The sequence below is a fragment of the Vombatus ursinus genome, unplaced genomic scaffold, assembly GCF_900497805.2.
Source record: "Vombatus ursinus unplaced genomic scaffold, bare-nosed wombat genome assembly UNPS02014820.1, whole genome shotgun sequence".
In the NCBI taxonomy this organism is placed as follows: Eukaryota; Metazoa; Chordata; class Mammalia; order Diprotodontia; family Vombatidae; genus Vombatus; species Vombatus ursinus.
The window spans coordinates 25,500,466-25,524,479 of NW_020954598.1; the positions used below are offsets into that span (position 1 = coordinate 25,500,466).

At 36.9% G+C, this 24,014-nt stretch overlaps 1 protein-coding gene across 1 annotated transcript in view; it reads left to right on the top strand.

Moving 5' to 3' along the window:
• The window catches only part of PRKAR2A (protein kinase cAMP-dependent type II regulatory subunit alpha), a 134,678-nt gene that overhangs the window by 99,360 nt on the left and 11,304 nt on the right, over positions 1-24,014 (top strand). Inside the window, exons 7-9 of the mRNA XM_027837054.1 lie at positions 3,374-3,475; positions 6,278-6,352; positions 20,383-20,448. Coding sequence (XP_027692855.1) covers positions 3,374-3,475; positions 6,278-6,352; positions 20,383-20,448 — 243 coding nt within the window. The remainder of the gene's footprint in view (positions 1-3,373; positions 3,476-6,277; positions 6,353-20,382; positions 20,449-24,014) is intronic.

The following is a 24,014-nucleotide window of genomic DNA, read 5'->3' on the forward strand; positions in this document are numbered from 1 at the left end:
TATTAAGCTATTACTACAGTTTTAGACAGCAGTAGAAAGTTCTATCATAAGCAAATTTAAGATTAATTGATAAATTAATTGTGCAAACAAGTTGTTGCAGGAGGGAAAGACCATTTCTGACTGACCTGGTTAGGGAAAAAAGCTTTAGGAAAGAGCTAAGATTTGAGTTGCCTATTGAAAGATGGGTTTAGATAGACAGAGTAAGAGGAGAGAGATTATGCCATATGAAGGAAACTTTCAGGAAGGTTTTCAGGAAGCACAGTAGATTAACTCTTTTTCCTGGAGCCAAAGAGCTAATGCAGAGGTAGAATAATTTAGTATAGATGATAGAAGTATTTGAATGCTAGGCATTATAAGTTTGGACTTGATTCAGTATGCATTGAAGATGATAATAAAGGCTTTTTCATCAGAGGAGTGGTGTGATAAAGTGTTTTCAGGAAGAATAATTTGGTAGTGGCATCTTTTATGATTTGAATAAGAAGTATACTGGAGACAGGAAGAAAAATATACATAAGCAAGGTGTGACAAAATCATGTGCCACTTAATTTTTTAAGTTATTTTTTATTTTTAACATTTTTTTCTTTTTAAATTTTGAGTTCCAAATTTCTTTCTCTCTCCTTCCCTCCCACCCTTTCCTCACCCACTGAGAAGGCAATTCACATTCATAGTTATGATTTCTAGCTGTGTATTTCCTTCCATCCCTTTTTCTTCTGTTTATCTTTCTCCCTGTCTTTTTATCCTGTCCTTCCTCAAAAGTCTGTTCTGCCTTCCTTGATCTGTCATCCTTTTATTCTGTCCCTACCCCTTTCATTTATCGTTTTCCCCCTCCTGTTTCCTTACTGGGTAAGTTACATTTCTACACACAATTGACTGTGTATATCTAGTCTTCCCTCTTTGAACCATTTCCGATGACAGTGAGGTTCAAGCATTGCCCCACACCCACCCATCCCTACTTTCTCCTCCACTATCAGAGCTCTTCCTTGTACATCTCTTTTATGTGAGAAAATTTTCCCTGTTCTACCTCTCCCTTCCCCCTTCTTCCAGTGCATCACCCTTCCATTTTTTGAGAGATCATTCTAACATGATCAACTCACCCCCATGCCCTCTGTCTACATAAACTTCTTTTAACTGCCCTAATAATGATGAAGTTCTTAGAAGTTGCATGCATTAGCTTCCTATATAGGAATGTAAACAGTTTAACTTTATTGAGACCCTTATGATTACTCTTTCATGTTTACCTTTTTATGCTTCTCTTGAGTCTTATATTTGAATGTCAAATTTTCCATTTAGCTCTGGTCTTTCCATCAGGAATGCTTAAAAATCCTGTATTTCATTAAATGTCTATTTTTTCCCCCTGAAGTATTATGTTCAGTTTTACTGGGTAGGTGGTTCTTCGTTGTAATCCTAGCCCCTTTGCCCTCTGGAATGTCATATTTCAAGCCCCCTGCTTCTTTAACATGGAAGCTGCTAATTTTGTGTGATCCTGACTGTGGTTCCACAATATTCGAATTATTTCTTTTTGTCTGCTTGAAGTATTTTCTCTTTGACCTGAGAGCCATGGAATTTGGCTATAATATTCCTGGGAATTTTCATTTGGGGATCTCTTTCAGAAGGTGATCAATGGATTCTTTCAATTTCTATTTTACCCTCTGGATTTACGATTATTGGGGCAGTTCTGTAATTTCTTGAAATATGATGTCTAGGCTCATTCTTTGATGATAATTTTGAGGTAGTCCTCTAATTCTTAAATTCTCTCTCCTAGATCTTTTTTTCAGGTCAGTTGTTTTTCTGGTAAGGTATTTCACATTTTCTTCTATTTCTGACTTTGTTTTATTCATGTATCATTTTAAAGATATAAATTCTTCATCTTTCTGTGAAGGACCCCATCTTTCATTACATCTCCCAAATATACACAAGACTGATTTTTAAGTGTTTTGTAATCATCTTTTCACGTTAAGCAGGGATTGCAAATTCCTTAATCCTTAGCCTCTATTGTAATTTGTACTCAATACTTAGCTATCATTAGCCCATGAAGCAGGCAACTCCTTAAATGGCAATCATTGTGGATAAATATTTCAAAGATACACTGAAAAGTAAGTAGGAAAGGGAGCTTGGCATAATGGATAGAGCACTGGACTTAGTGTCAGGAGACCTGGCTTCACTTGCTACCTCAGGTACACTACACTAGCTCTGCCATTATACACAAGTCACTTAATATCTCAGAGCCTCAATCTCCTAATTTGTAAAATGGGGACAATAATAATTGGCCGACCTTACACAGTTATTGTGAGGAAAGTGTTTTGCACACATTAAAACACTGTTTTATAACCTAAATTAATATCTTATCTAACAGAAAAAATAGTGTAATTCCCTCTCCAGAATCCTATTTAGGAGAAGCCTAAGGTTGACCTGGCTGCTGAATCTCAGGTTATCATGACCTTATTGCTCATGCCAGTTTTAGAAGGTATCATTCTAATTTTCAGAAGTGTTTCTACCCACAGCTTTAGGAGGAGGGAAATGTAGAACAAATAATCATCTAAGAACCCATACTTTTAATTCTTATTAAACATCTTATCATTAACCCTTTAATGGCTATTCTGTATACAGGTCACATATAAAAAAGGCTCAAGCTTTAGCCTCTGTAGAGGCATGCCTCCATTTTCAATATTTGACCAAGACAGACCATCTTCACCAAAACATGACTTGAAAATTCCTGATTCTGTGCCTTTGCTTGTTCTTTGCCTGTCCTATTATCTCTCTGAATCTTATTTATCTTCAAAGCCCAGTTTGAGTCCTACTTCTTCCACAAAACCTTCCGTAGTCTATTAAGATTCTGTCTCTAAATAGGTTGCTTTTGTATCATGTATATATGTAAGTCCTCCAAGGAAGCTTTGTATACCCCTTGGCCTCTTAGCATCACTCTTTGTAGGTGAACATTAATGTCCTAGTGTCTGGAGATTGAGGACATGGGGAGAACAGTGGTTATTACTCCAAGTCACTTCTTTCCTATATGGAAACTGGTAGCTCTTCTTTTGAAGTGTCTTCAGTTAGAGCATTAGATAAAGAAGTTTTGGGCTGACTGATTTTGTTTCTGTTCATGTTTTATTTTTTACTTATTTTACTCTAGTAATTCATAGAATTGTAATTGAGGGTATCGGAACTCCAGCAGACTCTAGACTCTGTCAGCTGACAGATTTTCCGGGTTTTCAGCTATGCCAGACATCTTGGCTTTTTCTGTCAGTATTTCTGCCAGGGATCGTTCCATGACTAAAGCGACATTTTCGTGAACATTCAGTTTACTCGATACTATTTGCAACTCAATAGACATTAACGTTCACATGTAAAGGTTAGAATTTTTGTATTTTTCTTGTAGGATCGAATAACGTTCAGAAGAATCATTTTGAAAAACAATGCAAAGAAGAGGAAAATGTTTGAATCGTTTATTGAATCTGTGCCTCTACTGAAATCCCTTGAGGTAAGTCCTGTTTTTGAGAAAGAGACTGTTGTTTCACTTCGAGGATGTAAAGAATGCCAATTTGAGGAAGCATTCACCTACCAAAATTCTTGGTAAAGGTTATGTGGATATGTTTTAATTCCTGGGAATGAGGAGAAGCCTCTGAGGAAACTCTTTTTCTATCTGAGAGTAGATGTCAGCTGAAACCAAAAGTAATATTGGTCAAGCATTTATTAAATGCTTACTATGTGCCAAGCACTGTGGTAAGGGCTAGGGATTCAGATAAAGGCAAAAACACTATCCCTGCCCTCAGAAGGCTTACATTTTATTGGAGAAGAAAACATGCAAGCAACTCTGTACATATAAGATATATACAGTGTAAATGAAAAGTCAGCACAAACAGTAGGGCTTGGTGGGATAAATAAGTTTAGTTTTGAACACATTAAGTTTGAGATATTCAAAATGCAGTTGGCAATGTGGAGAGAAGTTTGGGCTGGATCTATAGATCTGGGAATTGTGGGAAGTGAGAGTATCACCAGTCACGACATTGTAGAGGGAGAAGAAAAGAGGCCCCAGAACAAAAAAGCCTTTTGAGGTTCCACAACAGTGTAAGAGTTGTAATAATTAGTGGATGTGGCTTGGTTGAAGTTCCAGCAAAGAACTGAGAAGGAGCTGTCAAACAAGTAGGAAGAGAACCAGGGAGAAAAGTGTTGTGAAAACCTACAGAGGAAAGAATATCCAAGAAAAGAGGTCTATCAGTAGTCAGCAGCGTCAAAGGTTGCCAAGAGATCAAGAGGGCGAGGTCTAGAAGGACTAAGAAATGGCCATTAGATCTCACAATGAAGAGATTGTTGATGACTTCAGAGAAGCAGTTTTAATTGAATAATGAGGCTGGAAGTCAGCTTACAGAAAGTTTAGAATTGTGGGGGAGGAGAGGAAGTAGAAGTTTCCAGATGAAGAAATCAAAACTATATATAGTCATATGAAAAAATGCTCTAAATCACTATTGATTAGAGAAATGCAAATCAAAACAACTTGGAGCTACTACCTCACACATATCAGATTGGCTAATATGACAGGAAAGGAAATGTTGGAGGGGATGTAGGAAAATTTGGACACTAGTGTATTGTTGGTAAAGTTGTGAACTGATCCAACCATTCTGGAGAGCTATTTGGAACCATGCCCAAAGGGCTATAAAACTGTATAGCCCTTGATCCAGCAATACCACTATCAGGTCGCTATCCCAAAGAGATCAGAGAAAAAGGAAAAGGACCTATAGGTACAAAACTATTTATAGGAGCTCTTTTAGTGGTGGCAAAGAATTGGAAATTGAGGGGATACCCATCAACTGGAGAATGGCACACCAAGTTGTGGTATATGATTGTAATGGAATACTATTGTGCTGTAAGAAATGACAAAGTCTGATTTCAGAAAAACCTGGAAAGACTTATATGAACTGAAGCACAGTGAAGTGAACAGAACCAGAAGAACATTGTACATAGTAACAGCAATATTGTATGATGATAAACTGTGAATGACAGCTATTTTCAGCAATACAGTGATCCAAGACAATTCCAAAGGACTCATGATGAAAAATGTTATCCATCTCTAGAGAAAGAACTAATGGAGTCTGAATGGAAATTGAAGCATACTTTTAAAAATTTCTTTATTTTTCTTAGGGGTTTTGGTGGGAAGGTGGTCTGTGTTTTCTTTCACAAGATGACTAATATGGATATATGTTTTGCATGACTGCATATGTATAATCTATATCAAATTGTCTGCCTTCTCATGGAGGAGGAAGAGGAAGTAGGTAAGGAGAGAATTTGAAACTCGAATTTTAAAAAAATGAATGGTTAAAATTGTTTTTACATGTAATTGGAAAAAGTACATTAAAAAAAATTTTGAGTCATTGGACTCCCTGAAAAGTATGCTTTTATTTAAAAAAAAAAAAAGGCCTGGAAACTATTCACAAAATCATAGGTGAAAACTTCCCAGATCTATTAGAACCAAGGGGCAAGGATAGAAACCACTGATAAACCTCTTGAAAGTTCCAGAAGTGTCATAAAAATCCAGAGCTCCCACATCAAAGAAAAATTATTGTGAGTATACAGAAACAAATAAACTACCAAGGAGCCACAGTCAGGATCATATGAGACCTCGCAGCTTCCAATAAAAAGGAGAGATCTTATAATATTCCAAAGACAAAAGATAGAGGTTTAAAACTCACCCTGCAAAGCCTAAGTATAATCCTTGTAAATCTGGGGGGAAATATGGACCTTTCATAGCATAGAGGACTTTTTATTCTTTCTGACCAAAATACCAAAGCTGAGTAGGAACTTTGAAACACAAATACAAATATACAGAGAAACGCAGAAAGCTAAATTTATCTGAGAAATTGACCTCATACATTAGTAATGAATTATTGACTACAAGAATCGTAATATACTAGAGTCCTATCACATTTTTTTTCTCATAGTCCTTGCCATGGGACCCCCTGTTATAAAGATAAAATACCTTTATAAGAGAATTCTTTTGATAATAGAACCCTTGTCCCTTATGCCAGTGACTTCTGTGGGATGAGTTTTGTGAATAAGTTCCATGGTGCTTAGCTAATGGAAAGTCCTTAGATTCCTTATATATGAAATGAAGAAGGTTGGACTGGATTATCTCTAATGTATTTTTCAGCTCTGAAATTCTGTGTTGTTCTTTGTCCCTAAATCACTTGTTGATGGTGGTCTTTTAATGCTTTTATATGTTTGATAGAGGCTCACAGTGTTTTTCAGTTGAATTGTCCAATAACCAGTGGATTGTGGACTATTGCAGATTTCAGAGAGAATGAAGATTGTGGATGTAATAGGTGAGAAGAACTATAAAAATGGAGAACGAATTATTGCTCAGGTAAGCATGCTTTGAATTTCCTTTCTTGTTTTAATATTAACTTTAATGATTATTATCTAATCTGATTCTGGGATTTCATTAGATCTAGTTCATCAGTCAGTCAACAAGAATTTATAATATTCCCAGTACTGAGCTAGGCCCTAGGGGATGCAGAGGCAGGAAAATGGAACCGTATTTTCACTCAAGGATTTCACCGCTTTTCAGGGGAGACAACATGTACATATATAAGTCTATATAGAATGAATAAAAGATAAACTCAGGGTAATTAAACTCAAAGAAGTTAAGAGGGGAGGATAAGAGCAGTTGGGACATCAAAGATGTTCTTCTTGTAAAAGCTGAACTGAGTCTTGAAATAGATGACCAATACTGTGGGCACAGGTAAAAAGAGTACATTCTCCACATGGAGAAGATGAGATAGAGTACTATATATGAGGATCAAAGGGAAGGACAGTTATAGAAAGTTAAGGTTAGAAAAACAGGCTGGAGCCAAGTTGTAAAGAATTTTATAACCCAGACAGACAAGTTTATATTTTATTCTAGAGGCACTGAAGTTTGAGGAAGGGAATAGTGAACCATTGGAATTTGAGTACAACCTATTTAAGGATAATCATTTTGGGAGCTATATGGAGGATGAATTGAAGTAGGAAAAGACTTCAGATAGGGATGCCAGTGGGGAAACTTGAACTAAGATGGTAATTATGTGAGTAGTGAGAAGGGGATGAATTCAAGAAATATTGTCGATATAGTAATGTCAAGATTTATAACTGATAGGACATTTGGGATGAATGAAAGTGGTGGGTTGAGGATAATGCCAAGACCTAGAAAACTGGAAGAATCATGGTACCCTCTGCAGGAATAGAGATGTGTGGTAGAGGGGTAGATATTGAAGGAAAGGTAATTAATTTTATTTTGGACATGGTGAATTTGAAATGTCCACTAGGCAGTTGTTGATGCAGGACTGGAGCTCAGGAAAGATACAGGGGCAGAATATGTAAATCTGGGAGGTATATGCATAAAGATGATAATTCAACCTATGGGAGTTGATTTGGTCACCAAGGGACAGTATAGAGAGAAGAGGGCTAAGAGAGCATTTGAGTGTACCAATAGGGGATGTGATATGGATGATGGTCTTTCAGAGGAGATCGAGAAGCAGTGATCAGACAGGTAGTGATTGCCTCTGTCTCTTGTTTAGTTAAGAATACATCTCCTACCCATAGCTTTGAGAAGTATGTGTGGCAAGTGAAAGATGAAATGACTAAAAAACAAAGGTTTGATCTTCCGAGCATTTCAGTTTATTAAGTAGTACATGCCAATTGCCTAACAAATTCAGGGTTAGACCCTGAATACAAAGGAATATAGACATTTATACATTAAAAGCAATCAAATAAGATCAAATAATTAAAAAAAAACAATGAATACAACATTAGGTAATCTGATTTCTAATTGGAGGAAAGATAAGGACTTTCCAAGTTGGGAGAAAATGCCTTGCATCAATCTTTGAATCTTATTGGGTTTCTGATCAGCATAACATAGGTACTTAGTTCAGGGTCTTTATACAGTAGATGGAGTTCTTCCAGTTTGCCAGGAATGCAGGGCTAGGTTAAAACAATAGAATAAGATTTTCTTCCAATGCCAACAATTGAATAAAAGTTTTTTTACAAGACAGAATTTGGACTAGACCCATAATTGAATAGAAAGGGAACTAAGCTAGCTCCAGACTTGAGTCACAAGATGGAGTCAGTGTGGTTCATTTAGTTGTGGTTCAGTGTTTAATTCCCACAATTAATCACTTCTTGTCTTAATTCTCTCAGTTCCCTCAATTTTCCCCTTTTGATCCGTGGGAGGAGTGGGCAGCCCACTAGACCAGTTATCTATAAACCAAATTTATAAAGTTTTTCATATATTCATAATCAGAACTATATAAGACACATTACAGATCAAAAGCAAGGCCCAGGATTATCCAGGTGGGGAAATTTCCTGTTCAGAAAGGAAATCACACAATGGGGAAACTGAGTCAAGTAGCTCCTACCTTAGGCCATGCCAAGGTCATCCCCTCAACTTTTACCAGAGTCAGACATCCACCTCTAACAGTTCTTAGACTGCAGCACATCCCATTTTCTACTATTGGCTTCCTCTCAAGTCAGACAACCATGCCTGTAATCAAAACTCAAAACAATAGTAAATTATAGTCCCAAGAATTTTTACCTCAAATAGCAAAATTTCACTAATCACAACTTAGGGCTTGAAAACTATTAATTTTTCATGTTTCCCTAACCATTACATTTCATTTATCCTTTACTTATAAATTAAAACTAACCACATTCTGAGGTTTCAAACATACAGCAAATAACTGATAGCTGACTCACTGATGTATTGGAGTTATATCTTTAAACCATCCTATGCATTTTCACAATTTTTATAAGTGATAGCCAAACATTTTCAAGGGAAAACTCATTTTAGTAAAAGTATTATTATTATTATCTGTTTTAAAACAAAATATGCCCCATTAAATATTTAATAGTTTTCAAATATCTGTTTTTAATCACATTCTTTTAAAAACTCAATTCATAATCTAACCACATCCAGATTTTTCAGAAAGTTATTTAACTATTTTTGGTACAATGATTTCCCACATTTCACAACATAAGAGAAAAAATTTTAGAAACCCAATAAGAAATATATATGTATTTAAAACATGAAATAAAACTTATTATTAGTCAGATAACATCAATTCAGCTGAATGTATTTCCAAATTATTTCACGTAGAAAACCATTAATCTTATTACCTTTGGCATTTTATACTAATCACATCCAAAATCTAGTTTGGAGTTATCAAGTATGGAACAATTACATCCAATTAAAGAATTAATAATATCTGCTACTCTTTGAATTTTTTTATAGTATGATAATCTTTAATGTTAAGGTCATATAATCCATTTACAATGTACTGTGGAATGTGGTGTAAGGTATTAGTACTATCTTGCCATATACATTATGTATTAAATGAGTTTTGAAGTTTTATTTTATTGTGGGATACAGGGATATTCTCAAGTACCACACAGCCAACTTAAAATGAACTTCTGGAGCACAGTTTATTCATAAATCAGTGACCACATGTATTTTTATTTTGGCCATTTTGGATTCTAGAACAATTTTTTTGTTTAATAGGTTTTGATGCTTTGCTTTGTGTTTGCCTTTTGTTATAAATACTACTCATTTAGAATTACATTCAAATGATATAATAAAATGATTTATTTATATTTACATATCACTTTATGGTTATTAAGGTACTTCCTCACACATTTTCTCATTTGACCATCAAAACAATTTTATGGAGTAGGCAAAGCAAGTAATAGTCTCCCCTTTTTGCAGATGAAGAAACTGTAGTCAGATATCTTGTAATTGATAGAGGTCTTCTGACTGCAAGTTCAATTATCTTTGTACTGTATCAGTGTCTTTAAATGTATATGTTATATCTACTTTTCAAAATATTTGCTCTTATGTGGTAGGAGAAACAAGAGAATGGGATTTTCACAGAAACCCAGAGAGAAGGGGAAGAAAGAATGGACAAAAATCTCAAAGAATAATCAATAAATAAAATGCTATCAATCCTTAGAAGTCCCAGGACTGAGCACAGGCCATCAGATTAGACAATAAAGGCAAATTTAGAGGGAAGAATTTCAATGGAATCAGAAGGCAATTTACAAAGGTTTGAGAAGTTAGAAGTAGAAGAAGAAATGAAGTTAATGAATGTAAAGAGTTTTCCTAGGAATGTATCTTTGAAAAAGAAGAGAAATATTAGATGATTTCTTCAGGAGATGGCAGGGTATAGTGAAAACCTTTCAAAAATGCTGGAGACGAGACAATAAACATAATGATCACAACATTGTAAATAAAAAGAGCAAGATGGAATGAAATGGGATAGTCTGTAACTATAATAACTGACATTGGCCCAAGAGAATAATTGAGAAACTATGTCTCCCTTCTATCATACCCCTCCCCCCCAAAAAAGAATTGGAATGAACTATAGATTTATGATGTTGCATATAAGGTTGATTTTGGGGGGGGGGGCGAGGCAGTGGTGTTAAGTGACTTTCCCAGGGTCACACAGCTAGTGCATGTTATGTGTCTGAGACTGGATTTGAACTCAGGTCCTCCTGACTCCAGGGCCCATGCTCTATCCGCTGCATCACCTAGCTGCCCCCTAAGGTTGATTTTTTATTGCACTGATTTTGTTAAAATGGGTAGGGAAACAGAAGGTTATGTACAAGGAAAAATATCAATAAAAATTTTAAGAAGAAAAAGTATTTGCTCAGTATTTTAGCTATCTGGATACTTGAATACTTCAGTGACCTGTGATTTCATTGTTATAGTTAGTTCTTCCACAACATAAATCTCAACTTCTCTATCACTCAGCAGAAGGTGTTTAAGAATTGCTATGGCCAAAAAAAAAATCCTTTTACCTTGTGAATAATTGAGTCTTGATTATCTCAGACTTAATTGGTCTTGGCCCAACATGCATCCAGCCCATCACCAGGCCCATACTCTGCATCTTAATAGTAACTAAAATACATAGAATTTTGCCCAGAAGAAGCAATGAAGTCATTTATCTAAAAACATGTTTTGTGTACCTTAAAGCATTGTATAAGCAGCATTTTTAGCAAGTTGTAGCTCTTCTTTTCCCTTGTTGGTAAAATAAACTAGAGGGAATATCAGTTATACCAGGAAAACAAGAAATACAAGAACTAATAGAAACTTGAGGCTGATCTTAAACCCTTCCTTTTGCTCTCAGATTGCTTCAGACTTTATAGATCTCCTTTCTGTGAGCTATTATACTTAAAGCCTGTACCCACAGTGTAGCACTTGATTATAAACTCATCTTCTTTCTCTCCTTTCTGTGTGCTAGTCTGCCATCCCCAAGCCAACTACAAGTGTACTGCAGGACAACAGCCATGTGCCCTCCCATTAATCATACATAGTAAACATGAAAGAGTGAAAAGGAATAGTGAGGTAGAGAAGTAGTTGGATCCCATAGTGAGAAAAAGGAAAGGTTATCTAGTCTGTTGATTTCAGGTGGATTATCAGCTCAGCTCTGTAAATAAATGGGGAGCTAAGACCAAGACTGCAAAGGGGCTTAGGTTTAGAACCAGTGAGAATTTTAGTGAGGGAGAAGAGTCCCTATTAGGAACAAAATAGGGGCTACTTACTCAGAAATATTGCTAATTGCTTTTGGTTAAGTGAGCAACTTGCTCCTTCAACATATTTAAGTGTCACATGTGGTAAAATAGGTCATGTGAACATTCCTTCTACTTCTGGAAATTCCATTGTCAAAATGAACATGACATGACTTGTTCCACTGACTTAGTCTGGGCTTTCTGTATTCTATGCTCCCCTCATTTCATCCATTAGTGCAGGCCTGCACAACTTTCGGCACACAGGCCTCTTTTGGCCCATAGGCTGCTTGCAGCATGCCAAAGTATTTCCTCTATATACAAAGGATGTTTTTCTCTCCATTTTTCGTGGGCCACCCAAAATCCTTTGGCATGCTGCAACATGCCAAACAAACAGCAGGTGCAAGTTGTGCAGGCCTGCATTAGTGAATAAATGAAATTCACAGATAATTCTCCAACTCTTCAAGAACTATTAAAAATTGATTTGAGTTTCATCTTTCCCTTGTTATTTTTATGTGGCAAAAGTGCTCAGTAGTTTTAAAAAGTAAGACAGGAAGTATGATGTAATGCAACAAGTGATTTACTTGGAGTGAGGAAAATCTTGGCTTTCTGTTTCCTCTCTGGCGTATGCTGGCTGTGTAACCATGAGCCAGTCACCTAACTTCTCTTAGCTCCATTTTCTCTATCTGTTAGTCATTGTAGTATGTCCCTCACCTGGTGGTTGTGGTGCTTAAAGGAAACGATATAGGTAAAGTACCTTAAAGCTCTATATAAATAAATTAAGCTCTATATAAATGTTAGTGTTAATAATAGTAGTAATAATATTGTAAAAGGAAGGAAACTGAAGCCAAATAGCCAGAAGCAACAAGTGGAATGTGCTACTTAAGGAGGCAATAATTTCACCTTCATTAGAAGTCCTCAAGGCTAGATAACACTTGCTGGAAATATTGTTGAGTAGACTTGAGCTCAGATATGACTTGGATTAGATAACTTCTGGGTCCCTTTTAACTCTGAAATTCTGTGAACAGGACTTGAGAGTTGGGACTCGCTCTGTAGTTAGGATAAATATTTTGAATTGTTTCTGTTTGTCCTGAGCCATCCTAACATATTCAACTGGTATCTCTTATGCTTGATGATGTTTATTCATTTTTACAATATTTGTTTGTATATTTTTCTTTTATGTCATATTGATTTTGGAATATATCCCCTTTTCCATCTCCTATCGAGCAAGCCATTACTTATAACAAAGAGTAAAAAAGGGCAGGGAGAGCATTTTAACAAAACCAGCCTACTAAGTGAGTATATTTTCCACCTCTGCAAAAGAGAGAGGGGTAAATTTTTTTTTCATCTCTTACTCTGGGAAGCCCTTCCTAACCTGGCTCCCTTTTTTCCAGCTTTATTATACATTACTCCTCCTTCACACAGACCAGGTTCCTTTTTCTCTAACTTTGAATTGGCCCTCCCCATTCCTGGAATGCAGTCAGTCCACCCTCACTTCTACCTCTTGAAATCCATGTTGTCCCTCAAGACTTGGTGCAAGTGTTACCCCATCCATGAGGCTGTTCTCAATCTTCCCTCCCTCTCTAAGCTGCTGGTACTCTCCCTTCCAACACTACTGTGTATCTATTTTGTATATGTGCCTGTATGTGTGGGCAGTGACTACTTCACTTCTTTTTTGTCTCTTGTGCCTAGTACATAATTGTTGATTGATCTCTTATTTTGTGCCAAGCCTGGTCATTATAATTATGCAGTATTCAGCTTTGTTATTTTGTCCTTTCCATTAACATTTTTGCATTAATTACATATTATTTTCCTGTTCTGTGTACTTCCCTTGGTAGCAGTTATGTAAATCAGAGGTTCTTAACTTGAGGCCCATATACTTCATTTTTCTTCCCCAATCTAAGAAAATAAACTTTCATAAAGGCACATAAATTTTTTTATGCTTGTATCAAAAAAACCCTCACAATTCAAAGGGAGATATAGTTAGATAATAATAAATATGTAGATTTTGGCGAACTGCAAGTTCAGTTAGTCACCTATTTAATAAGACAGCCAAAAAGCTAATGCTGTGCTATTCTGACAAAATAAATTCTAAGAGTAAGGATGAGATGGTACTTAACTGTGAACTGGCAAGGCCATATCTTTAGTATTATGTTTAGTTCTAGGTTATTGTGTGTGTGTGTGTATTCGTGTATATAATAATAACTAGCATTTATATAGCACTTTAGGTTTGCAAAGTGCTTTACATATTATCTTATTCGATGTATAGATACATAATGTATTGATCAATAATTTCATTGATGTAGGGAATTCCCAGTGAGAAAACTCCCTTTATCAACATTGACCAGGAATTGCTCTTCAACTCAAACATACATTTCTAATTTATGCCATTTGTTTTACATCACATTCATTTCAGAACATCTACACACACATAAACACACCTATCTATACATGCGCATTCATACCCTTCCCATCCTCAAGGTATCTGGAAGACGAATGGGCTGCCTTGGAAGGTAGTATTTCTTCCGTCATTGGGCATCTTTAAGCAAAGGCTGTGTGATCCCCTGTTGCATATGATGTAACAAGATTTCTTTCATATATAGGTTGGACTAGATAGCTTCTAAAATCCTCTCCAATTCTGAAATTCCTGGAGTAATGAATACTACTTCCATAGAATATGGCACGTTGGGATGTTGCTCACATTCTTTGAATTTATAGGTTATGGATTATAGGGGTAGCATGGTATAGCAGGGGGGAAAAAAACAAACAGACCTATCAGTTCCACTCCTAGATCTGACTCATTATTTATGTGATCATGATCAGCTCAATTTACTTGCCTACCCATCAACTCTGCCATCTGTAAAATTAAGAAGGGATTTCAAATGTCACATCTTATATTTAGTGTTTGGTAATTTTTCCTTTCTAGGTGAAAAATTTTGCACACTGAATTAGTGTACACTGAATGGGTTTCTTTCTAGTATAAATTATCTTATGATAAAGGATGTTTTGTGCCTAAATCTTTTTCCCATTCTTTTAATTAAAAAGGTTTCTTTCCAATATGAATTCTCTGGGGTGCAGAAAGGTTTCCCTTTTGTCCAAATGCTATCCCACACTCAAACATTTATAAGGCTTCTCTCCAGTATGTATTTGTGATGTATAGTAAGATTTCTCTTTGAAGGCTTTACTACATTAATTACATTTATAAGATTTCTCTCCAATATGAACTTTCTGATGATCATTAAGGGTTCCCCTCTGCCTAAAGGCTTTTCCATATTCAAAATAGAGTTTATCTCTGATAAGAGTTCTATGATACATAGTAAGGACTGAGTTAGAGCTAAATGTTTTGCCACATTCATTACATTTGTAGGACTTCTCTCTAGTATGATCTTTCATGTGTATAGTAAGGTAACTTTTGTCTGTAAAGATATATTCCGTATAAACAGTTTTTTTTCAGTATGAATTCTCAGATGTATAACAAGATATCCCTTATCCCTGAAGGCTTTCCCATATATGTTACATTTAAATGGTTTTTCGCCAGTATGAATTTTCTCATGTACAGCAAGGTTCCCTTTCTGCCTGAAGGCTTTCCAATATTTATTACACTTATAGGATTTCTTTCTAATATGAATTTTTTGCTGTATAGTAAGGTGTTCTCTCTCTCTCTCACTTTCTCTCTCTCTCCCTGAAGGCTTTCCCACATTCATTACATTTATAGGATTTCTCTCTAGTACATAATAAAGTGTCCTTTCTGTCTAAAGGGTTTCTCACAGTTATTAAATTTAGAGGGTTTTTCTCCAGTCTGAATTCTCTGGTGTACAGTAAAGACAGAGTAGATGATTGCTTTCCCGCATTCAATGCATTTATTGGATTTTTCTCCAGTATGTATTTTCTCATGTAAATAAAGGCTTCCTCTCTGGCTGGAGGCTTTCCCACATTGATTATATTTATAGGATTTCTCTCCAGTATGAATTTTAAGATTTATTGTAAGGTATCTCCTCTTTTTGGATGCTTTCCCACATTCAGGACATTTGTATGATTTTATCTGGTATGAATTCTTTCATGTACAGTAAGGTATGAGTTTTAATTGAAGGTTTTCCCACATTGGTTACACTGATAGGATTTCTCTTTAGTCTGATTTCTTTAATGTCCTCAGTTACAGCTGAAGATTTTTTCGCCTTCATGACATTGATAGTATTTCTCTAACTGTATGAATTCTCTGATGTATAATAAGGTGTTCCATCTGCCTTGTCAGCTGTACTGGAACCAGTCTCTAACTTGTGGATGGCCAGAGCTGAATAAAGCAGACCAGAGACAGGAGAGTCAGGAATCAAACAGAAGTTTAATTTCAAAGTGAGGAAAACACTTGCTAGCAGAAGTCCTTCTGAGAAGGAGGCCTTATAGTTTATGGCAAGGATAGGAATTTTAAGCATGAAAACTAAAAAAAGGCAGGGCCCAACACTGTTATTCTTAGGTCTTGAGTAAACAGTTCCCACAGTTGGCATTTTTTAGGACAATACAGGTGTTCCTGGGTCCTATGGGAACAGTCTCTAAGTTATTAAAATTGTTGAGCCTTGTGATTGTCTCAAGTCTTAAGACTCATTGAGCTTTGTGATCATTCAGCAGGGTACAGAACCATGGCAGGAACAGGAGTACAGCTCTTGGTTCAGTTTACTTATTTACAGGCACAGGGATTGTTCAGAGGGTCAGAAAATGGCATTGATCACTTTTTGCTGTAGTATGGTGGCTATAGTTCCAACTCTCAGGTCAAGATCCCCAGGGAAACAAGGAAGTTATAAGTCCCAATTCTGGTGTGTGCTGAGATCATCCAGAGGGTGAGCGCAAAGGACTGCTGTTATGCCAAGTTCAGGGCACAGCCTGCTTGCTGGGCCTCAGCTCTGGAAAATAGAGTGTCTGCTAATATCTTGATAGCCTGAAGGTTTCACCACATCTATCAGGATTCATGCATGTCTTTTTATGGATGATTCTCCCACACAGTTACTTTCCTCTAGAGTTGAGTCCTTGGTTTCACATAATATTTTCCTGATAAAGGGGGCTTGGCAGACTTGGACTGGCCAGACACCCCCCAAGTGAGGTTCCTCAGAGCCACCTCCACCTTGTCCTTAGCCTGGGACAACCTGAGCCCCCACCCCTCTGCCATCTTCCACCCCCACAACCTCCCCCCCACACACACACACAAATATGCCATGCTCCCCAGGGCTCCAAGGCTGGCTGGCTGTGCTGCCAGCCTGAGCAGGAGGGCCCAGAGGGCAATGGGGCAGGGGCAGGGGCCGGGCATCTCATGGAGAGGACAGAGCTGGGGTCGCCTACACAGAGCCCCCATGTACTTATTTTTGAAAAATACTTCACATCTATTTTACTATATAGTTGGTTTCTTTGTAATTCTGTGTATTTTATTTTGTACATTTAAAATATTATTCCGAGTAGGAGTACAAAGGTTTCACCAGACTTCCAAAGGGGCCCATGACACAAAGAAAGATTAAAAACTCCTGATATAAGACTTCCCATGCATCTTGGAATTGTTTATATTCATTGTTCTTTACATGCAGTGATATTCCATTTCGTTTGTGTACCACAACTTTTTAGCCATTCCTCAATCATTGATCATCGTCTTTGTTTCCAGTTCTTAGCTACCACAGAAAGTCTTTCTAAGAGTATTTTGATTTTGATTTTTTGACTTTACCTTCTTAGATGTGTGTGTGTGTGTGTGTGTGTGTGTGTGTGTGTGTGTGTGTTTGGGTGGGTGGGTGGGTTTCAGTCACTATGCTAAATGCCAGGTATACAACAGAAGGCAAAAACAAACCCTTTCCTCAAGGAGTGTGCAATCTAATGGAGCAGACATGTGAACAATGAGATGTGGAAAAATATATGCAGAGTAGATGGAAGGTAATCTGAAAGGGGAAGGCACTAGTAGCAAGGGGGACTGGGACAGACAGTCAGACTTGAGCTGCATCCTAATGAAAACCAAGGAAGTCCAAGAGGTGGAGGTGAAAAGGTATAGCATTTCAGGCACAGGGGGCAACCATTGCAAAGGTACAGAAGTGAGAGTTGGACTACAATATTCAAGGAGCTACAAGTGGCCCATGTAGCTGGATTGTATAGTACATAGAGGAGAATCAAGTGTAAGAAGAATAGTAGGAAGGTGTCAGGCTATTAACAACTTTAAATGCCAAGGAAAGAAACTTATGTTTAATTTTGAGGTAATAGGGAGCCACTGGAGGTCATTCAAGGTGGGGAAGGGTATTGGTAGCATAGTCATACTTAAGCTTTTGAAAGCTGGCAGATGATAGATTGGCATGGAAGGCCATGAGACCGATTCAGCTACTGTAACAGTTCAGGCAAGACGTCAGCTAGAGTGGTGGCTATGTGAGTATGAGAGATGTAAAGGTAAAGCAATAATATCTGGCAACAGATCAGATTTCTTAGCATGATTCTAAAATTGCTTTCTAGAATGGTTGGACCAATTCATGGTTCCATCAACAGTGGAACAGTTGTCTTTATGTAGCCCCTCCATCATTGACTTTATGCTTCTCTTGTCTTTGCCTTTTTCTTAAATATGAGATAAAACCTCAGAATTATTTTGATTTGTGCTCCTCTTATCACAGATGGTTTAGAACCTGAAAGAAAATGATGAAAAATGTGGGAATGAAGAGGAAATACCACTTCCAGACCTCAAATTACATTAAAAAGCCATACTCATCAAAATTATTTGGTAATAAGAAGGCATAGAGGAGCCTGCCTCTCCCACATAAACTCAAGCAATCTAAAATGGCACTAGACAGGGCAGTTATCCAGTAAACCAAACTCCTCCATTCCAGTCTAGAACTGAACTGCCAAAAACCAGCAGGACCATGACTTTGGCCTGTTGGAACAGAAGTGACCAACAGAGCCAGACTCCAAAGGTCACTTACACAGAGAGACACTGTCTGACTGTGCATTCCTAGGATTCATAGCAGGAGACAATTCCAACTCAGTTGCAGGATGTATGTCAGGAGGGGCTTGCAGGGGTCTTGAGACCAGTGTGATGTGCAGAATCCAATTGAGTTTTGGCAGGATCACAGGAGGAGAAGAAACCAAGTCCCTACTCAAGATGATGTTAGGAGGAAATGGAAATGGAAATGGAAATGGAAATGGATTGAATCCGACACTCAAATTTGACCACCAATAGAATAAGACAAAGGGATTGAAGTATACAGTGGAAACTTAATGTCAGCCATCCATCCAAAACAACAGTAGGTGTTAGCCTGCAGAGAAGACAGGACAAAACAGGGCCTACCCTATCTATCCAAGAGCCAGTGGAGGTGGTAGGGGTGGGGAGAGAGAGATGAGACCCTTGTCCAAAGTCCTAATCGAGGCCAGAAATCTATAAGTAAGAGTAAGCAAAAGAAAATTCCAAATTCCATGAAGAAATGTTGTGGATTAAGAAAAATCCAAGAGATAAACTCAGAAGGACACAGTCACTCCACAACAGCTATAAGCGGTGACTCAGGGGGAAAATGTCTTGTGCGAAAGAATTAGGGTGGCTAGAAGAAATGAAGCCAGAGAATCGAAAGGACAAATGAGAGTAAACACTTAAAATTTATGATGGAGAATCAGACAGTAGAGGTGGAAGAAAATTTGACAGAAGAGAAAGAAAAGATTACAACACTGAAAGAACACATGAATTCTGTGTAAATTATAACAACTGACCTTGGGGTTGGGATGTCTGGAATTACTCTAAGGTCCATAGGTCTGCTAGGACAACACTGTGAAATAAGGAGGGGTAGGGAAGGGAATAAGCTTTTATGTAGAGCCTACTTATGCTCAGCACTGTGCTAAGTGCTTTTTGCCAGTATTGTCCTATTTGATCCTCACAACAACCTTGCAAGTTTGGTACTGTTATCCCCATTTTACAGTTGAGGAAACTGGGGCCAATAGAAGTTAAGTGACTTTCCCAGGGTCAGCCATAAACCAGAAGACTTACTTCATGGGCATGGGTCTAGTACTAGAGAGGATAACTTCAGATGTAAGGTCTTCTGAGAGGAGCTGGATTAAATGGTTAATAAGAGAATGTCAATTCCATTGGCAAAATGGGAAGGGAGGGCAGAACATGATAGGGCCTGTATGGGGTTCGGGGCAGGGGAAGTAGGGAAAGAGTCACTTAGGCAGCCTTCCTCTCTGAATTATAGGAATTTGAAGAAAAGAGAAGAGGGAGTTTGCTAACCATTGGACTTGTCTTTTTCTTAGTCTTCCCAGTAACCTAAAGCCCAGGCTAGGGGATGATAGTAGTTTTCTCACTCACTCCAATGACTGGAGCTCTCTGGCATCTGGGCCTATGATGGTTGGGTCTCTCCTAACTCCAATTCTAGCGCCATTTACATTTGATTATACTTCCCCTTTTACTTGATATCACCTAAGTAAATATGTGGCCGGGAAAGGAAAGACAGTATTTTTTATGCCAGCCCACATTCACTAGGAATGTCTTTTTATTGCATCAATGCCCATATTAGTATAATGTGCTGTTGTTAAATGATTTTAGGGGGGAAAATGATGGTTTGTATATAGTGAAAACATGACTGTGTTTGGACTGATATGTGTGTGTGTGTTAAATGTCCAACATTAGGACACTGAGTGCTGCTGAAGAGGCTGCTCCTTGATTAGGTCATGTCATTCAGGCATAGGTTAGTTGATATCTTCAGGTACAAAAAACCTCTCGTTTAGGGATCTTAGTTCATTATCCCATGGAAAATGTTGTAATAGGATGTGGAGAACATTGTAAAATATAAAATAAATTAGGATATGACTATGTACTACAGGGTAATAACATACATGATTCTCTCCTTTCTCTTCCCCATATTGTAGGGTGAGAAAGCAGAGAGCTTTTATATTGTGGAGTCTGGAGAAGTAAAAATCCTAATTAAAAGCAAGGTAAGTTTACATGTAATCTTATGTCATTTTACTGGAATTTTAAATAATGGTGGATCCAGTTTAGATGAGGCAGAAGTTAGTAATGCATATAATTTCAATTTTGCATTGTTTTCCAGAATTGTCAGTTTTATTATGATATATAAAAGTCACGTTCAGTGATCTTATTTTCACTATGCATATTTTGGTTGTATATTATTTTCCTTTCTTGAAATGAAAGGCAATCTCCAATAGAAAAATTTAGGCTTTGTATTTTTAAATGTATCTGAATACTTAGAGATGGGCAAACAGTGCATCCATACAATTAAATACGTTAAATATTATTGTATTTTAATCACTATCATGTGGATAAAGTTCCATGGCAGAGACTCCCATCAAAATAAACAAGTCTTTATAATAGCCATTTCCATCAATACAGCTTATAAGAGTGTTTACTTGTTCATTGTTCATTTCATATTACATATTTCCTTTTTAAAAGGTTCTTCAGGCATTTTTATTCTTTAAGGTGTTTTTATCCTGAATTTAACAAACGCCACATAAAATGAACATTATCATATACATAACAGGACAGAAAAAGAAGACTGAACGTAAAACTACAAATCTGTATTATATAGGCTTGCTTTTCTTCTAAAATATATAATAAATTTATCATATGTTACATGTTTTCCAAGTCTTCCATGACAGCCGAACTGGCCTTTGTTGTGGGAAAATCCTACAGCACATAGACAGTTTAGGGTACAGCCTAGTAAAAATTTTATTGATCTTACCAGGCATGGCAGGGAGAGGAAAATGTCAGTTAAGTGAGTACTCTCTAAAAGTCATTTTCAGCTTTACTTCCAGAAGAAAGTAAAAAGCAAGGGCAGTTATGGCTACTAAGTACAAGGGAGGTTTGGGTTTGTAACATCATATGTCTTAATTGGGCACTGTGAGAAGGATATTGGCATTGGTAAGAATATATTATGAAAGTCTTAATAAGAGACCTGGACAGGAGTAAAACCCAAACACAGAAAAGTGGACATATCTGCTCAGTTTACACCAAAATGGACGCTGGTTTAAAGATTAAATCACTCAAAACAAAAGAGGGAAAATATAGGGGTCTTCTCTTGTCATTTTTACTTTTCCCAATACATGACTTGCCCTCCTCATCTAAAAGCTTTTTAATTATCTTACCCCCTGCAAGGCCTTCCTTCTTCACCTCTACCTCTTTGTATTCTTGGTTTTTGTTAAGACTCAGCTCAGGCACCACCTTCTTCAGGAGACCGCTTTAGGTTCCCCGAGCTGCTGCTTCTTACCAAGATCACCTGCTCCCTGCTTTGTATTCATTTTGTGTATTCCTGTATGTGTACATGGTCTCCCTATATATAACATAAACTCCTTGAGAACATGGACTGTTCTGTTTTTATTTTTGTATACCTAGTGCTTAGCACAGTGCCTGGCATGTAGTAGGCATTTAATTAGTGCTTATTGATTGATTTATTAGAAAAATTAGTCCTATCATTTAGTGTTTTCTCTCGTTCCTGTCCCTCTTGACAGTCACTCCATAAAATAATTTGAGCATATACTGTTTACATAGTGTTAAGGGAGAAGGGAAAGCTCTCTCGAGCTAAAAACATTTAATGGTTCTTCAGATTCGTAATCACGTAACATTTACCTTTCAACAGTTACTTGACTTACATACTCGAACATTTTGGCCAGCCCCTGAAATACCTTTACTTCCAAAATGACCACCAAAATAATTACATATCATGTCAGATTAATTAAGTGTAATTGGGTAATGAGCTATTCTAGAAAAAAAAATTTTAATTTTCTAGCTAATTAAAAGTTTGACTCTTTGAGTGCTAACACTTTATTTGAGCCATTTTTTATGGACATCTCTCTAGAATTGCCATACTTCCCTGCCATTTTAAATAACATGTATAGAGCATAGTTTGACCCTTTCTTAACAACTCAAGTCATCATTGTGTACATAAAGTATTTCATAGAGTTTTAATATAGTTGTGTTCTCAGGAACTATTGAGGTGTATAGGGTTGTTCATTCTTATGCACTAAATAGCCACCAGACTAGTAAGCACTTATGGTTCTTGTCTCCTTTTTATAATTAATATGTCTTTTCTTTCACTATCAACTGTACATTTTCAGGGGAATATGAGTAGCATAGTGGGAAAGAATGTTGAATTTAGAGTTAGAAGACCTAGGTTTGAGGTCTGTCCCCTAGTACTTGCTAACTAGTTATGTGACTTCTCTGAACCTTCCAAGTATTTTTCATCTGTACAATAACATTTGCACTCTCTACTTCACAAGGCTCTTGTGAGGAAAGGGCTTTATAATGGGTAAGGTGGTAAAGAGATGTTAGTTGCTAATGTTATTACTGCTGTTAGTAAACCAACCCCTAGCAGGCCTCAGCCTTTTAATTTGTTGTTTCTGACCCACTATGATAGGAGAAACCAGCAAGCACAATCTTGCTAGAATTGTATCATAAAATAAAAATACATAGACTTCAAGTTATAGTTTTGTTGAACTCTCCTTTAAATAGAATGATGAGGATGCTTTACTGAATGAATTTTGGGTTGTTCAGTGCCTAACATAACATCCAGCACATAGTAGGAGATTAATAAATATTTATTGACTGGTTGTTTGCTCAGAGGCCTTTTTTATTTTATGACTTAGTCCCAAAAGGTTAGAATTGTGAGATAAATGGAATATGCGAAGTGTTACTGTAATGTCCTACATTCTGTGTGGTACTTAATGTTTTTCAAAATTCTTTCATATCCATTATTTTGTTCCATTCTCGCAACAGCCCTGTGATATAGGTACAATGAACAGATAAAGAAACACACAAAAATACCACAGAGCTAGAAATGGGAAGGAATAGCAGTGGTATGTGTATGATGTCTTCCTCTTTCTACTATTGGGTTGAAGGTACTTCTTGTCACTTGGTAAATTCACACAGGTTGAGGTCAGCTCAGTTTCATTCTGCCAACATATTTCTGTTTTTTGTTTTTGTTTTTGGCTAGGCAGTGGGGTTAAGTGACTTGCCTAGGGTCACAGAGCTAGTAATGTCAACATATTTCATATAATAAACCGCACCACAAAAGAGATCCTGTGTAGTTTGTCATAATGATATATCATCTATAGTACTCATTCAGACCTTTTGTGAGATCTGTTGCCATACACTGTTCATGGAAGTGACAATCACTTTAAAAGTTTAATAAATATGCAGAGAAAATCTATACCATCATACCAAAAAGGTAGATTTGTTACCATGAGTTAGTGCCTGATCAGAAAGTTATCTAGCTTTTATGCCAGAGGAGCTGGTAGCTTGTTGGGATCTCAATTTAAAACTATTGTTTATCTTATCAAAAATTTTGGTTAACAGTCATTTGTTCATTCATTCAACACTTACTGAGTACCAACTATATATGTGTTAAGTCATTTGTAGTGGACATAACCCCTGAGGTCAGCTTTCTACCTTCTACATCATAAAGACTTTCTCTTAAAATGCCAAGTGTCAGAGCAGAATTTCATTCACTTTGTCAACAGTATGAAGCACCTACTGTATGCCAGGCACT